Source organism: Ursus americanus, chromosome 18 (genome assembly GCF_024610735.1).
Source record: "Ursus americanus isolate L20-20 chromosome 18, mUrsAme1.1.p, whole genome shotgun sequence".
Taxonomy (NCBI): Eukaryota; Metazoa; Chordata; class Mammalia; order Carnivora; family Ursidae; genus Ursus; species Ursus americanus.
In genome coordinates, this window is record NC_142144.1 from 29,283,038 (window position 1) to 29,300,486 (window position 17,449).

The following is a 17,449-nucleotide window of genomic DNA, read 5'->3' on the forward strand; positions in this document are numbered from 1 at the left end:
GTCACCAAAAATTATTAAATGCTGGAAGGAATAAAAAGAGGAATTGGGTTTTGCTCTGAAGAGGAAGGAGGTGAGAAGGGAGGGAAGGGGCAGGGAAATGAGCGAGGGTAAAGGAAGAAATGAGAAAGGAGGGGAAAGGGAGCAGGCAGGGAGAAGCCAGAGCAAGATGGAATTGGGGGAGGTGACTAAATAAAGCACTTTTAAGAAGGTGGAGAAGTTTCAAGCAATCTAAAGACATTTGTCTGCTTGAGAGGAAGAACTGAATTTCACACATGAGTTTACATCCTGGTATTCAAAAACAAGATCCTGAGATGATTCATAATGATTCATAATGTGAATTAATTTAGCAGAAGCTGAAGCCAACTGTGACAATGAGAATATAAGCCTCCAGAACTTTGCAGAAATCTTGGAGCAGGCTTTAGGCGATGCAGGAAGGGACTTTAAGTCCATCTGATTTAGCTCTCCTGGGGTAAAAGCCTCCAGCTGACATCTACATTTCCTCGCAGCAACAGCGGAGGAACCTCGGATCCAGGGCACCGAGGCAGTTGTCCAAGGTCACATCACCAGTAGGTGAGACTTGCAAAGTCCTCTTGGAAGTCAGTACTTGGGGTGGTGAAAAACAGTGGTTCTGGAGTCAGACAGTCTAAGTTCAGATGCTGGCTCTGGCACTTATTAGCCACGTGACCTCGGACACATTGTACCACCTTTCTGTGGTTCTTCATTTCCAAAATTTTTTTAAGTACAGCATTGAAAATTGCTGAGAGATTAAATGAGTCAATACCTCTCAATAACAGGTTCACATCTGTTATTTCAATTTTCACAATCCTGAAATCCAAAAAGCTCTGAAAATCAAAAGTTTTCTCCTAAGTTTGCAGCAAATTATTTGGTGGCAAAGCCTGACTTGAGGCTGTCATCTTTATTCCACTTGATGGGGTGCAGAGCTCATGTGACTGATTTTAGGTGCTGACTCAGACCCTGCAGAGGGAGTTATACAATGTGTAGCATAAGCACTATATTTAATCTCTAAAATCTGAAAAATTCTGATTTCTAAAACACATACACCCTCAAGGCTATCAGATAAAGAATTGTGGACCTGTCCTTAGAACAGTATCTATCTCATATGCAGGGTAAAAATGAGTTACCTATGCTCAGTAGACCCCAGAGGGCTCATGTTGTGTGCTATCAATTCCCTAAAGCCATTTTCTAGAGAGGATGAGTGAAAAAGACAGGAGTCATGGCAGAGCTCAACACAGCCAGTCACAGCTCTTTTTTCATCACTCGAATAAATATGTTTACTGGCTGTAACACAGTCTATCCTAAGCCTCCTGAAATGGCCATTCAATGCTGGGTTTCAGTTTCTGTAAACATTTATAAAATCCGTCAACAAGTATTCATTTAGCACCTACTGTATGCTCAGCCATGTGAAGATACTACACGGTCCTGACCGTGGAGAAGAAGAAGGATACAGTTAGGAAACAAAATGGTGACAATAATGTGCTAAATTACAGTGGCATAGGCGAGGTGCTGAGATCAAAGGGGCTATAGACAGTGGGATGAATTACAGTTTATTGCTAGTTATATGATCTTGGGATCTCGAGCCTCAGTTTCATTATCTGTAAAATGGGGTTTCTGTGAGGTTAGAAATATTTCATGTAGAGTGCCGGATACGTAAGTTGTGAATAAATAATATGTTTTTTCCCTGTCAGTTGGCTCTTGGAGAATGGTAAAGGCTCTTGAGTGGGTGTGAAGATGAATTAACTTTATACTGGCTGGAGTGCAGATCGTGTATGTTGACACCATTGGAAATTAGATTAGAAGGGTGAGGCACAGTGAAGAGGAAGGGGAGATTGGGCAGGGATATTATGGAAAGTCTTGCCTTGAAATAATGAGAAACAGGGACCTGTGAGTAATTTTGGGGCAGAAAATAATGTGATAAAAGAATAGTGCTGAAAATTATATTTTTGGAAGGCAGGGGACTGGGAGGATTGGGAAGCTGGGAGGCAGCTAAGGGCCTACTAGACTCTTGGTGGTGGTGGGTGAGTGGACATGAGATCTTTAGATTGGGGAAAATAGCAACAAAAACCTCTCATGTAATGTTGCTATTTACCACCCTAATGAACAAGTCTCTTTTATTGCAAATCAACAGGCAAATACTGGGACAAAGAATTCACAATTCTTCTACATCTGCTTCTCAAAATGAGGCTTACATACATGCACAGACTCAGCCCTTCGAGAATGGTGGCAGCACAGGGAAATATAAAGCATCTTCCAAACAGAGCACTAACTCTTCGGCTGTTCAGAACAACCGGGACTAGGCTGTAGCCCGAGGTCTCAGATGTCAGAGAAATCTATCCTGCCCTCTTAAAAAATTCAAGGTCAAACATCTTTCTGCAGCCACTTCCAACTTTTCCTTGTCCCGCTCTGGTTTTGCCTGGGGCATTTTATAGGCTACAGAAGTCAGAGTGCACTTCTTGGTCCCGGGGATGAAATGACCGTCACGTACTGTGGGTTACCTTAGCCATTGAGCATGAGAAGCATATTAAGAACATGGCTCCTGGACAGGAAATAGAGCAGGAAGAGATATGCTGTTTTATTTCTGCAAAATATATCAAGACTCAGCATTTTGGAAAGTTACGTGATTTCTCCCCATTCTTTACATTGTGGAGTACACGTGGCCTACTATTCACTTCTAAAGTCTCCTTGCAGATAAAGGACTCCTTGAAGGCAGTATGCAACTAATACAGTATTAACATAGCACCTGACAGGCATTTAAAGATACATGTTAGTTGAACTTGTACTATTTGTGCGGTTAAGTAAACGTACCTATCCTTCTATTTTCTATGCATTATGGTTATAGAGATGGCCTTAATTAAAAAGAAACCAATCAACCCACTCCCACCAACCACCCAAGGCCACAGAACACATTTGAAGGAGAGAAGGAAGGTGAAAGGTATTAAATACTGATTAGGAACAATGACTTTAAAAAGATGATTGGAATATTTGGACTAGATTTTTTTTTTTGAAAAGTTGAAATTTACTCTACAAATATTATGCTCAACTGGGTATGCTGTGTAAGCCCCTAGATTTGCTGATGATGTCCTCCTTTAGGAAGACAGATTAAAATGAAACGCCTCATTTAGCAGAATTACAGAAATGGAGCATTGTAGTTATTTTCAATTTTTTCTTTCCACCAAAGGCTTCTTTCACCTGCGTGTTTTAAAATGTTGTCTACCTTGATGGTTACTTTTTTGTTTAAATTTGACTGGGCTCAGGGATGCTGGTAAAATACTATTTCTTGTGTCTGTGAGGGTTTCTGGAAGAGATGTGCATTCGCATCTGTAGACTGAGTCACGATCGACTCCGCCAATGCTGGTGGGCATCATCTAATTCACTGAGGGTGTGAACTGAATGAAAAGGCAGAGGAGGAGCAAATTTGCTCCCCACCTAAGCTGGGGTACCCATCTTCTCCTGTCCTTGGACATCAGTGCTCCTGGTTCTCGGGTCTTTGGGCTGGGACTGAATTATACCACTGGCTTTTCTGGTTCTCGTTTATAGCTGTCATGAGACTTCTTGGCCTTCGTAAGTACACGAACTCAAAACTTCCTCCTCCTATTCACTCCCACATTGTCTCTTAAACGAAAACGGAGGCACCACGAGATGTGCGCTGTGTGCAATTTTTGGAAAGGTATCAGGTGTACCAGTAATATTTCTTAAGTGAGTGCTGGTTATACAGGTTCAGTTGTTAAATTTGGAGCACACCTTGAAATATGGGCCCCTTTCTCTCTCTCGTGCACGTACACACACACACACACACACACACACACACACACACACATTTAAATACAAGGAAAATGTTATCACAGAATTTTAGGCAGCATAAAGTCCTCTCTCTTTAGCATGGTAACTCCCATCTGCCTGTTCACAGGCAGCCTTAGCCACCTGCCACTTTCCCGCCACCACACAACCGCAGGCTCACTCTGTAGCCCATAGGTCCTCTTGATAATTCTGTCTTCAGTTTTTTCCTGGTACTCATCTTTTAGTCTCATCCCTTCTTGAAAGATTTTTCTCCTTCTCTCTTCTTCATGTGCCTCCCTGTTCTTTTATCATCCTCTTAGAAAACAACTGTGAATACTGCAATAACCTTGCTTTAAAAAAGTTAATCTTTCTGGCTATGCTTTATATACGCAATGAATGGTACATATAATCAAGAATTGTTTCACTGCGACTGGAGTTTTGAGCTGTCACTCCGGATTCACATCCAAGGATGTTAAAAAATATGTAATTTTAGTAGGAGTATCTCATATGACAATGTCCCCACATTACAATGAGGTCAACAGTCAGAGCTTCTGCTCAGCAAGATAACCACACATGAAACAGATGCAACTCGGGCAAAAAGCACAATGCTTAAGTGTGCACGCAAACTAGCACGTACGGAAAACGTACTTCACATTCGGTTTTTCAAAATACTGAGAACAGGTCTAAGAACCTCATTAGTAGTTGAGAACTTGGCCTGAGAACGACTGGTGTAGAATAAGGAAAACCGAGACAATTCCAGACAGGAGGATAACTGGGGCATCAAGCGCATTTTCAGTTACTTTTTGTACTTTTCATTGGGCTACAAACTGTTTTTGAAAAGTTAACTGTCTGCTATGAGCACCCGGTTTGAATAGGGGAGTGCACGATTTCTACACATATACCTTCACATTCACATGTGCACACACAAATATTCCTGGGGGAGATGGAAGTATGATGGGGACGTTCAGAAGGTCTATAATACAGCAGAAAGGGAGGTGTTTTGCTTAAACTATTAGGTAGTTGGAATTCCAGAGTTCTGGTGACTTGATATTCTATACTCAGAAACTAAAGGGTCTGGATTTAACCCTGGCTGAACTATCCCAGAAAAGGTCACTACAGGCACACCTCGTGCTAGTGTGGTTTGCTTTACTGTGCTCTGCAGATACTGCATGTTTTCACAAACTGAAGGTGGCAAACCTGCATCAAGCAAGTCTCTGGATTCCATTTCTCTAAGAGCATTTGCTCACTTTGTGTCTCTGGGTCACATTTCGGTAATTCTTGCACTATTTCAAACATTTTCATTACTATTATATTTGTTGCGCTAATCTGATTAGTGATTATGACTCACTGAAAGCTCAGAATGATGGTTACACTTTTTAGCAGTAAGCTATTTTTAAATTAAGGCATGTACAATGCTTTCTTAGACATAATACAATTGCACACTTACTAGACCACAGTAAGTGGAAACATAACTTTCATATGCAGTAAGAAACCAAAAAATTTACTTGACTTGCTTTATTGCAAATCTGCTTCATTGCAGTGGTCTGGAACCAAACACAGTATCTCCAAGGTATGCCTGTAGTCACAGGTGGAATAAGTGAGAGCGATTTCTTTTAAATCCTTGATTCTAATTTTTAAATGCAGTATTTGACAGGATAGATTCTGCACTAAAATAACAAAGAACTCTTACACAAAGCAAAAAATGAAACAGGTTTAATGATTAAAACAGATGAATTACTAGGTTTATGTAACCATCAACTAAGGGAAGCCCTAGAACCAGAAATAAGGATTTTAAAATCGCATGCAAAGTCTAGTTACCATAAAAACCAAAGCAATACCAAAATATCTGTTTCCTAGTATAGACTCCAGGTCTTTTTATTTCCAACTCTTGGTAATCAAAATATGTACACTTTCGCATGCTACTGGTAGTGGAGGAGTAAGATTACTTGTATAGGACGACAATTATGTTTCACAGATTGGAGGGCACAAGAAGAAGTGTCTTCCTCCACTTTTTCGGGCCCGTCTTGAAAAAAGGCACTCCCAAAGGTTCCTTGGTAACACCTTTGCTAGGTTTGTTAATTACTCACATAATCTTTACATGTAAGATTAATGGTCCACTCATTTCACAGATCTGGGAACCACAAGGCATTGGAACTGCTTCTTTAGCTCACATACCAAACAACTGGCTTAAGCAATGACCAAAAACAACTTTGGATATCAGTTTGAAAAAAAAAACTGGGGCTCTGTTTCCTTGAAAACTTAATCATATGCTTAATTACTAGGCTTTGGCATGCACTGCCAAACGTATTATGAAACTGAACGAACCACCATATGATGGTGGCAGGGAATGCTCCTGATTTATTATTCTAGTTTTCTAACTTCAGCTCCCTTGTACCAATGCAACTTTGACCTTCTCCCTTTATTTATTGTAATACCAAGTGCTCTGAACCTGGGTTTCACCTCTCTGCTGAAAGATGTGTTAGAAAAAAGATGCTTAAATAAATTACTGAGTCTTTCTCTATGATCAAAACAAAGAGTAAAGAAGTCTTCAGCTATCTGTGGGCAGTTGTCCACCTTTCACAGAACCTTTCGAAACCATCTGCCTGAGGCCAGGAGAATCTGTTTTGTCATTAAACCTGACTCACGGTGAGCCATACTGCCATACTGCAACTGCACTTGGGTCGCTAGTCTCAAGTCAAACTGCGCTTGAATATTTCTCTACATTTATTGCATCCACGTAGTGTGCAATTTTTGATGCTGAATAAGAGAGATGCGGCAATCGAAGGCTTCGCCACAAGCATCACATTCGTGGGTTTCTTGGGTTTTCGCCTCTGCATGGATCTTCTGATGGTTGACAAGGCTGCGCTGCTGACTAAAACTCTTGTCACACTTCTCACACTTGTAAGGTTTCTCTCCCGTGTGTATCCTCTGATGCTGAATAAGGCCCGAGTTCCGGCTAAAGGCCTTCCCACATTCATCACATTTATGGGGTTTATTACCTGTGTGAACACCCTGATGTCGAATAAGATTACAAAGTTGACTAAAGCTTTTGCCGCACTGTCTGCACAGATAAGGTCTCTCACCAGTGTGGATTCTCTGGTGTTCAATAAGAAACGAACTCCGACTGAAGCTTTTCCCGCATACAGTACACAAATAGGGCTTTTCACCAGTGTGGATTCTTTGATGTTGTACGAGATGAGCACTGACACTAAAAGTTTTCCCACATTCATCACATTTATAAGATTTTTCCTTGGGGTAGACTTCCTGCTGTATAACAAGACTACAGTTTGGATCGAAACTTTCCTTGGTTTCATTGTACGAGTAAGTCTTTTCCCTGGTGTGGATTCTCTGATGCTGAATAAGACCTGAGCTTCTACTAAAGGCTTTTCCACATTCCTCACATTTATGCGGTTTGTCTCCTGTGTGAATTCTCTGATGACGAGTAAGGTTGCACAGCTGACTGAAGCTTTTCCCGCACTCTTTGCACTGATACGGTCTTTCACCTGTATGGATCCTCTGATGTTCAATAAGGAATGAGCTCCGACTGAAGCTTTTTCCACATTCGATACAAAGAAAAGGTTTCTCACCAGTGTGGATTTTCTGGTGTTGTATAAGGTATGTACTTAACCTAAAAGCTTTCCCACATTCACCACATTTATGGGGTCTTTCCCCAGTGTGAATTCTCTGATGTTCAACAAGTAATGAATTTCGACTAAAGCTTTTCTTACATTTGGTACAGTGATAGGGTTTCTCACCAGTGTGAGTTCTCTGATGTTCAATAAGGTGTGACTTCCAACTGAAGGCTTTCCCACAGTCACTACATTTATGGGGTTTCTCACCTGTGTGAATCCTTTGATGTTTAACAAGGCTCCTTCTCTGGCTGAAGCTCTGTTTACACTGATTACACTGATAGGGTCTCTCTCCAGTGTGGATTCTCTGATGTCTAATAAGGGTTGAGCTCACACTAAAGGTTTTTCCACAATAATTACACTCATAGGGCCTTTCCCCAGTGTGAATTCTCTGATGTTCAATAACAAATGAACTGCGACTAAAACTCTTCCCACATTCGTTGCATTGAAAAGGCTTTTCACCAGTATGGACCCTTTGATGTTGAATGAAATGGGCCTTGCGGACAAAACCTTTTCCACATTCTTCACATTTATGGCATTTCTCTTCTGAGTTTGGTCTCTTACGAATAATGTTAGTGTTTCCTCTGAACATTTTCTGTTCCTGGGCCAAAGATTCCCTTGGTATTTCCCATAAGAAGATTCCTCTTTGTTTATCTAATCTACCAACAAGTTCAAAGGTTTCTCTACCTATGGGATCTTGGTCAATTTCACTTTTGATTCTTGTAACTATTACACCCTGTGGTTCCACTTCTTCCTCAATCTCCTCCATTTCTTGTTTCACAGTTGGCTCCTCATCCTTATCTCTGTTCAAAACATCTGGAACAATAAACAGAAAATAGAAAGATCAGCCAGGCTCTTTGCTAGCAAGGAGAAATGCTTAGGAAAATAAGATTAATATAAATTAATCTGCTACATCTATAAAATGTGAAGGACTACTCCACAGTGTAGTGAAGATCAAGTTCATGTACATAAAGCATTTAGGACAGTACCTGGCAAAGAATACAAGTTATATAAATATTAGTTATCTGATGAAATATTTGTCTTGGAGAAGAGGTATGAAGAGTGTATGTGTTTGGTTTGTTTGTATTTTTAAAGGAGTAAGCTTTTAAGTTTTTATTTTTTTAGTAATCTCTACACCTAACATGGGACTTGAACTCACAATCCTGAGATCAAGAATTGCATGCTCCTCTGACTGAGCCAGCCAGGCACACTAAAAGAGTGTTTTTATGAGGGAAATGATGAGTTAGTAGGAGCAAGCAGAGTTGGGAGGAAGGGCTGGTAAACCAACAAGAAAATTTTACAAGGTAAGATGGACAAACAGTGAAATAAAACAAGTAGTGGCGTGATGACCTATGCTATCAAGGAAGCAAGGATGGTGCAGAAAGAAAACAGGAGGTTCAGGAAAATGTGGGATACGACAGCATTCCTGAACCATGAGTAGACCAAATAACGGACAGAAATGAACACAAAAATGATGCTGAGAAGAATAAAAGACAAAACAAAAACAAAAACCAGGAGAAGCACCAATTCATTCATTAACAAGAATTCACTTATTGCAATCAAAAGCATTCCGGGCACTGTGTAATGATTCAGGATTCAAAGATAAGACATGAAGTTCCCTACCAAATAAAATGAATGACGAGTACATTGGGGAGAGAAAATAACATGATAACATATTTAAGTAAAGCAGTTCCTATACGGAGACAAAATGGCTTTTAAAAATAAAATAATGGGTTGGAGTGACATGGAGTCTATGATATAAAAAGACAATAAAATAAATACAAAGGAACATGGTCAGGGTTAATGAAAGAAACAGAGAAAAAGCAGTCTGTGGTAACTTATGCCCTCACCCACCACAAATCCTACCACATTCTTCAAGTATATATGATTCTCACTCTTCTAAACATATAAGAGCCAAGATGGAACCATTTAGTTCCAACTGAGAGTCTCTGAGACATCTGAGAAATGAAAATCTTGCATGTGTTGAAGGAAAGACAACATAATGGTCTATGACGAAAGACAGTGGCATACAGAACACTTGAGTCTGCTTCTGACTTTTTTCCCTGATCGTCTATCTCTTGCTGTCTGCTGGATAATTCCACTAGAAGAGCTGATCAGTACCAAATATATACATTTGGCCCTAAACGATTTTCTTTTTTAGACTTCCTCTTTTCTCTCGATTTTCTAATCTACTTTTGGAGTCATCTCTGAATTTTCTTTTCACTTACTTCAAACCAGTCATTTTATTCCAAAAACACTTCCTTTATTCCCCTAAGAAATTAGTAGAAACTTTATTTCTGCTTATGCTACTAACAGTATTGTCTCCTAAATTCACTTCAGTGGACTACTTTCTTTCACACAATGAAAAAGGATAAGAGAACTCCCTCAACTTTCTACCTCCTGCCTATAAAATTCTCTGCAACAGTACAGGAAGATATAGCCCATTCCTAACCAAAGCTAATTCATCTACCTTCTCTTGAGTCCACGTGTCTCTTGAGCATTTGTTTGTCTCCTCTTCCTCCCGTCTGTTCTCCATTGCCAACATACACGTGACAATGCTCAGCATACAAATATGCCCAACTTTGTCTCGAATCTGAAATCCTTTTCTTAATGAAATCTAAGTTTTGAAATAAAATCTTAACACTGAAGGTCTCCATTTCCCAGCTGTTTCCCATGCCCACCCCTTCCCCTACAACCTACTGTGAAATCTGGCTTCTGTTTCCAGCATCTGGAAGAGCTTCTACAAAATCACCAATGACTCTTGAATAACAAATATAGTGAACATTTTCAGTCCTTATTCAGCAGCATCTGACACTGCTGACTAGTCCCACTCTGACACTATCTGTTTTTGATTTCTATGCCATCATATTCTTCTAGTTCCCTCCCTACTTCTTCTTTGGCCTTTTCTAATAAATTTCCTTCATTTATTTCTCTTCCTTCGTTAACTGTTGAAGGTTACTGTTACCCATATTTACATTCTTACCTTGCTCTCTCTATATACTCTGTTTATTGCCATTTAACTGTTTCAGAAAGGGCTTACAATTAACATGGTCATCATCATTTGCTGTCATATATGTCTCCACCTCTAATCATCTTCTCTTGACAGGCATCCTCATCCATTATCCAAAGCAGAAAATCATCCTAGATTTCTCCATTTTTTTTAATTGGTAAACAATCACCAAAATCAAAGATTCAACTCTCTAGTAACTATCTTCTTTCCATATTTTCCTGGATTATTCAAAAACCATCTAATAATCCTTCACTCTAGCCTTTAAGCTGTCCCCACATTCCATCTACGTCACTGCATCCAGAGAGATGTACATGAAATGGAATTGCAGTCACATCACCACCTGTAGATTCGCTAGTACTCCACCACCAGTGAGAGCAAATCAAAGCTCTTTACACCATGATATTCAGCCCTTCACGAAGGTTCTCTAAACCTCAAGTCACCCTCCTAACCACTCTCTCACAATGGAAGTGGGAAAATTGCTTATGTTACTCTTTTATGCCATTTCTTTGCATATTTCATTTACTAAATGTCCCCCGACATTGTTTCTCTGGCAAACTCTTGGTTTCTCTTTAAGATTCAATTCAAAGCAACAGCTCCTGTACAAAGCCTTCACAAAGTCCACTAGGCAGATTTAGGCGTTCTGTTTTTTATCACCAGCTCTCATCCATAACTGCACTGTTATATGCACTGTTATTATGCTGGATTTCTCTCTTCCACAGGATTATAAATTCCTGTGAGAAGGGGAAGTCTCTTTATGATGTTTACCCGGTATTGTTGTTCCAGGGGTTTTACTCAAAGGAATAAGACAAAATTATTATTACTTGCAGACAATTAAATGTCTACGTAAAATTTCTAAAAAAATTAAGTGAAATGTAACAGCAACAAGAAAACTAAAATATAAAATTAGTGGTAAGTACTTACCACCAGGAATAACCAATTAGTAAATATTATAGAAAAATAAAATATGTCTTGTATGATAATAAAAACCATAAAACCCAGGAATAAGTCTTATAAGAATTGTATGAGAGCCATGAAAATAAGCCATAAAATTTTTCTGAAGGACATAAGACAGATAAATAGAGACAAGCAAATTGCTAAAGAGATTCAATGTTGTAAGGATCTTGATTCTCCCCAAACCAATTTATGAACCCAGTTGTGTTCCAATCAAAATCTTATGAATGAATAAAAAACCCCAATGACTCTAAATTTCAACTGGAAGAACACAGAAAACTAGTTAAGTATATCCTAAACAAGAATATAAAAGAATGATTTATCATACCAGACATAAAATGTAATACACTGCTTACGTAAATTAAACAGAAAGGCACTAGAATGAAAATAAATAGGTCAGAGTGATAGATAGGTAAAGAAAATAAGTGAGTTTAAGCTTCCACACAGAGCAGCATAGAAAGGACTATCCGTTACATCTGGGCTTGGTAGCTATAATCACAGTCTGAGGTCTCTGCCATGCTTGTATTCTATGTTCCCATCCTATGATCATATAGCTAATTTGTCTAGAGTAGAGAGTTGACTCAAAGTGCATCTCTCCCAGGAATTTGGAATTTAAAACTGAAATAGGCAATTATTCTGAGAATGACTAGAATTGTATGTAACCTATCAACTCAAGCTACAGGGACAGAAGCATATGGATATGAAGACTAGTCTACCAAGAAGAAAGAAATAGAACGCAAAGACAGAGTTAATTCCTGACTTCCTGAGCAATCCAATTTCTGGGTTTAGTTATATGTTTGTTTGTTTGTTTGTTTAAGTAGGCTCCATGGTAGGTGTGGAGCTTGAACTCATGACCTTGGGATCAAGACCTGAGCTGGGATCAAGAGTCAGACGCTTAACCAACAAAGCCAGCCAGATGCCCCTGGGTTTAGTCCTTTTCTGACATCCAGTTGCAGTCATGCTCATAGATTTTGTGTGCCACCTCTGTGCCTGCAATAAGTTCTCTTGTTGGCTTACGCTAGTTTAATCAGTTTTAATAATATGGTAGCTGCGGAGAGAGAGAAAGGCAAGGAAATGTTAAAGTGGAAGTGGCTAAACTTTAGGACAGAACAAGAGTTACCACACATTTTCTGAAAGGGGCCAGATAATAAATATTTTTGACTTTGTGAGCCATATGGTCTCTACTGCAATTAATCAACTCTGCCACTACAGCATGAAAGTAGTAATAGATAATACATAAAGATGGGCATGTCTATGTTCCAATAAAACTTTATTTACAAAAACAGTGTGCCAGATTTGGCCTGTGGACCGACCACAGCTGCCAACCCCAGTATCTAAAGAGTATAGAAAGAACAGTTTTCTTGGTAAAAGAATGAGGGGATGGGGAAGAATTTGCATTCTTGCATTCAAGCACAGTGCTTGATTAACTATTGAATGGATCAGTAGTTGAACAAACAATTGAGGAAAGACTATAATCTAAGAAGAGAAACAATGAGTTTAAGGTCTTACAGAACAGCAATTCCCACTTCTGTCAAGGTCCAATATGGCTCAAGTAGACTAGAAAGAAGTCATTAAAACTGAAGAAGTCCATTTTATTTGAAAGAACTGAAAAATCGAGAACTGAGATCAAGCTGTCAGCTGTATTATCAACATAGTTACTGAAGTGTTTAAAGAAAAATCATCATAGAAAGGAAAGGTATGAATAAAGGACCAAAATTAAATTTGGAAGAGTGTTGTACTAAGTAAAGCAGCAAGACGACGTGCAGAAAAAACACTACGTTAGAAAAACCAACTAATTGTGATCTTTCACCAAGGGAGCTCTCATGAAAGGAATGGAGAAAGAGTTTATAGATGAAAAGATTGTGGAGGGAGAAATAATAACTGATAAAAAGCTGTAGTTCAGCTAAAATGAGAGCCTGAAAGTAGGAGATCACAGATGGGCTCACTGCCATGCCTTCGTCCATATGGTACTCACATCTTACAGCAGTAGGGGCAGGCAAGGCTGGGCATTTGCCTGGTTCTATCAGCCAGGATACCATATGTGTGGATAAAGCTGGCAATGACTCAGAGACACCATGGCATATTGGGGGAAAAAATCAGCAGCAGCAGATATGGCTGGAGACTGAAGTGGTGTGCAAGAAATAATGAATGATGCTAGAAAGCCAGGCAGGGGCTATTTAGAGAGGCCCTAGTAGGTACAACAAGAAATTAAGATTTTTATCCTTTAGGCTACCAGGAATTGTAAATCATAAGCAGTTAACTAACAAAATCATTTTGGTAGCAGTAAACAAAATGTATTAAAAGAAAGGGAGATTGGAGGCAAGGGGCTAGTTTAGGGACTAATGCAATAATCTAGTCAAGAGATACTACATCTTGAGTATATTCATTCATTCCGTTACACAAATATTTAGAAGCATAAATATATACCTGGCTCTGTGCTAAGTGCTGGAGAAATCAAATGAAAAAAATATAGTTACTGTCCTCATGGAGACCAATCTGGTTAGAGAAATAACATAAAGAATGATTAGAGTACAGTGTGATAAATTCAACAGAAATGTATACAGTAGCACAGAAAAAGGAGTACTTAATTCCAAAGAGGAGGCCCTTGAGATCTGAATGGAATATTTGAGATTTGCCAGGTCTGAGTTATTTATGTAGTCTTCAAAAGGAGATGACAAAGATTTTAGAGCTCTTAGAGAAGATAACGAGTACAACGACAACATTTATATTATACTTACTACATGCTAATCAGTGTCCTAAATGCTTTACATATATTAACTCAGTTAATGCTCACGGTAACCCAAAGAGGTAAGTGCTATTATTAATGCCATTTGGTAAAAAAAGAAACAGGCATGGAAAGGTTATGTAATTCACCTATGGTCACAAGGCTTGTAAAGTGGTCGAACCAGGATTTTTACTTAGGCAGTTAGGCTCCAACTGCTTCTCTTAGGTGAAAGTAACGATTTGGGACTTATCACATAGAGGTAGGTGATGATCTGAGTGTAGATAAGGTTTGCCAAAGAAAGCATCTAAACTGAGAGGAAGTGTGGGAATGCAAGGCAATAGAAGAAAGCAATAAAGAGTTTCACATATCTATAGAAAGGTGAAATAAAATAAGGTCCAAAAAAAGTCTATTGCATTCGACAACTGGATTATTACAGACCAATGTTAAACAATTTAAGGGGAATGGTAGAGGCAAGAAAAGGGGCTTAGAGATAATGGAAGGTAAAGTACAAAACACACATTAACTACTCTTACAAAAACTTGGCTATGAAGTGAATGAGGAGAAGGTTACAGGGAGCAGCAAGGAGACTGTGGCTCAAAGGAGAGCCACCCACCCCACTTCCTTCCCCAATTGGAAGAGTCATACACATACCTATCATCAAAATAAAGGCACCAGGGGAGAAGGAATAGAGACTGAAGTTGTAAGGGGGGAAAAAAAGATGACAGATGGGTAACTTCTTGGAGAAGTGAGGAAATAGGAGCAGCCTTAAGCATGCGCGTGAAGGGCAGAAAAGTTGAGAGTTCATATTTAATAGCCTCTATCTTCTCTGTGAAACAGAAAGTGAGGTCTACTACTGAGTGATGGACCCAAGGAAAACTTTCTTAGTTTTTGGAAAAGTCATTAAAAGGAAGAAGGGAATGAGCGAAGCAATGATAAAAAATTGGCTGAGATGTAAAAACCCACCGCCGACTAGAAGAAAAGCCATGCATATATACGGGGCGTCAGTCCTTTCAGTTAAAGAATTTCTCCTGCTGTCTTGAGCAACTCTGGTAGGAGAAGAGAAAAGGCAGATTTTATAATAATACAGAATCTGAAGTTTGCAGAATGTGCAGAGCACAGTGACAAGGTGGCAAGAGCGCATGCTGGTGATAATTCATATGTAGGCCCATGGATTAGATGAGGAGGGGACGTTAGGAGAGGACTGATAATCTGGGAAGAGAAAAGGAGAAGTCAAGGAACAGGAAACATGATTAAGCAGACGTAGGAGGAATGGAGTAGGAGAGAAGTCAGAGTAAGCTCCACATGCGCAGAGATCATGTCTGTTTTGGTCACCCCTGTTTCATTAATCTAAAATAATCATTAATAATCCCTGAATAATTTTCAAAGAGTAAGATACTGGGGTTTAAGATTTGCCTGCTTTGACAAAATTGCGGGTTTGATCATCGATGTGATTGATCAAAAAAGGAAAGGCAGGTCCCTGAAGAGAGAATATGGTCAAGATATAGTGAGACTTAAATAATGACTACGTCACTGGTGGCATAGGTGAGCACAGAGAAGATTCTGAAATGTGACAAAGTCTATGTGTCAGGAACCAAGACATGTTGACAGATGATAGGGAAAAGGAACTGAGTGGGTACAGCAAGACTGCTGAGGCCTCCAAGGAGAGAGGTTTTGTTTGAAGGGTTAAACTAATGCTTTGGGAACAGCACTGAAAAGGTAGAACAGTAACTTCTCCCTTCTAGCCTTGAGACAAAGGATAGGGGAAAAAAGAGGATGTGGGAGAATAAGCAGCCTCTGCCAGAGAAGTGGTGTCCTTGGGAAAATGCCAGCTTTTAGTTAAGGCCAGGAGGGGTAAGGAACATTATGTGAAGAAGAACAGGGGCTCCAGAAGGCAGAGTGAAAAGGGGTGGGAGGAAAGCAGTGGGAGGATGAGCCAGGAGGGAAAGTACAGAGCAATATGGGAATGAGATTATGAAGATAAGAAGCCAGAAAGGCGTGTATTTTGGTTATTGCGAGGATGCTAGGAATGCCAGTCATGGAAACAATTAACAGCTGAAAGATTTGAATCAGAACTTTGGAACAAAACAGTTTTGGTACTGGTAGTGGTCCAAGTAGTTCTCGGAGTCTGATTTCTTATAGCCTCTTAGATATTTTAATCAGAGAAACAAAAGATCCTTACCCAGCGAGACCAGGTTTCCGTAATTCTCCATCATGACATCTTTATACAGGCTTCTCTGAGCTGGATCCAGATAATCCCACTCCTCCTGGGTAAAAAACACAGCCACATCCTCAAATGTCAGCAACCCCTGAAATAGTACGATTTCTGTAGTCAGTTCTTGTTGTCTCGAGGACAATTCTACCACTGAAAGTAGCAGAAGCAATCACTTATCAGGGCCAGGTAGGCTAGGAGGAACATGATAACCAAGAGTTCCAAACGGGGACCCACTCTGTAACAGATAAGCACCTCAAACTAGAGGATAATTGAACTGGATCCTCGTCGTCAGTAGTGATGGTCTTAAAGATACAGCTCTTCTGGTTTAAAAACATTTTTATTACAGTAAGCTGCCCCCAAACTCCCCAAGTTTCCTGCGCCTCACTGCCCTGCTCCAACTCTATCCACACTGGCTTGAGACCCTGTTCAATTCCATGAAGTTCTCTTAAGTGTCTACCTTGGGTCCAAGCATCGTGACAGGCGCACAAGACACGGGGGAGGGTAAAAAATGGTGCCTCATCTGGAAGAACTCAAAAATGAGAGCGCATGTTTGGAGCATTATTAATTTTCTTCAGCTGATTTACCAAGTCGTTCTTGAAAAAAAAAGGGCCAAGTGGGCGATCTGGTCTCGAACAGCAATCCAGAGCACTACTGGGTACTTCCTTGCACATCGCTGGCCCTGAAGACCACGGTCAGGGAGGTGGAGGGGCCGTGGTGCGGCCTAGCTCCGGTAGTGGCGAGAGAACGGGGAGACCCAGAGGGGCGACTTACCTTTGGCTCCGGCGGGGGGCTTGGGGAGGCCATCTCCGGACAGAAATTCCGGGCAGGAACCCGCGGCGGTCGCACGGAAAGGAGCCTCTCGTGAGGCCTACCCAGCCTTCAGAAATTAGGCCCGACGAAGGCGAGGCCTCCAGGCTGGGTCTGGCTAGGTCCTGCCTCGGTCCCCGAGCGGTCACGACCCCGGCAGCATATCAGACGCGCTACTTGGCCGTCCCCCAACCCCAAATTCCCTCCCCGCCTAGCTGCGCAGCCTTCCAGGCCTCGCTAGAGCCTCCTCCCCGATGCCAGTTCCTCCTCCTTTGAGCCAAGGAGCGCTATGACCGCCCGCCCCCGGACCAGAAGGCGTC

The 17,449-nt window shown here is 40.5% G+C and overlaps 1 protein-coding gene across 3 annotated transcripts; it reads right to left on the reverse strand.

Annotated features, from left to right (window-relative positions):
* Nucleotides 1–5,492: 5,492 nt before the first annotated feature.
* On the reverse strand, nt 5,493–17,412 carry ZNF189 (zinc finger protein 189). 3 transcript variants are annotated; one of them, XM_045780462.2, is made up of 3 exons: nt 17,094–17,412; nt 16,290–16,371; nt 5,493–8,240 (listed from the first exon to the last, which is right to left on the reverse strand). In XM_045780462.2, exons 1-3 carry the CDS (start codon nt 17,124–17,126, stop codon nt 6,520–6,522), a joined length of 1,836 nt encoding a protein of 611 aa, XP_045636418.1. In that variant the 5' UTR covers nt 17,127–17,412; the 3' UTR covers nt 5,493–6,519. The 3 variants fall into 3 exon arrangements, with proteins under 3 accessions (XP_045636418.1, XP_045636417.1, XP_045636416.1); XM_045780461.2 differs by having other exon boundaries at nt 16,290–16,374; XM_045780460.2 differs by having other exon boundaries at nt 16,290–16,416.
* Nucleotides 17,413–17,449: the final 37 nt, after the last annotated feature.

Coding starts and splice junctions, on each gene's coding strand:
- ZNF189 (XM_045780460.2), bottom strand. CDS start 17,126: ATGGCCTCCCCAAGCCCCCCGCCGGAGCCAAAG. Junction 16,417..17,093: donor GCCCCCCGCCGGAGCCAAAG/GTAAGTCGCCCC, acceptor GTACTATTTCAG/GGGTTGCTGACATTTGAGGA. Junction 8,241..16,289: donor CGGAAACCTGGTCTCGCTGG/GTAAGGATCTTT, acceptor TTATTGTTCCAG/ATGTTTTGAACAGAGATAAG.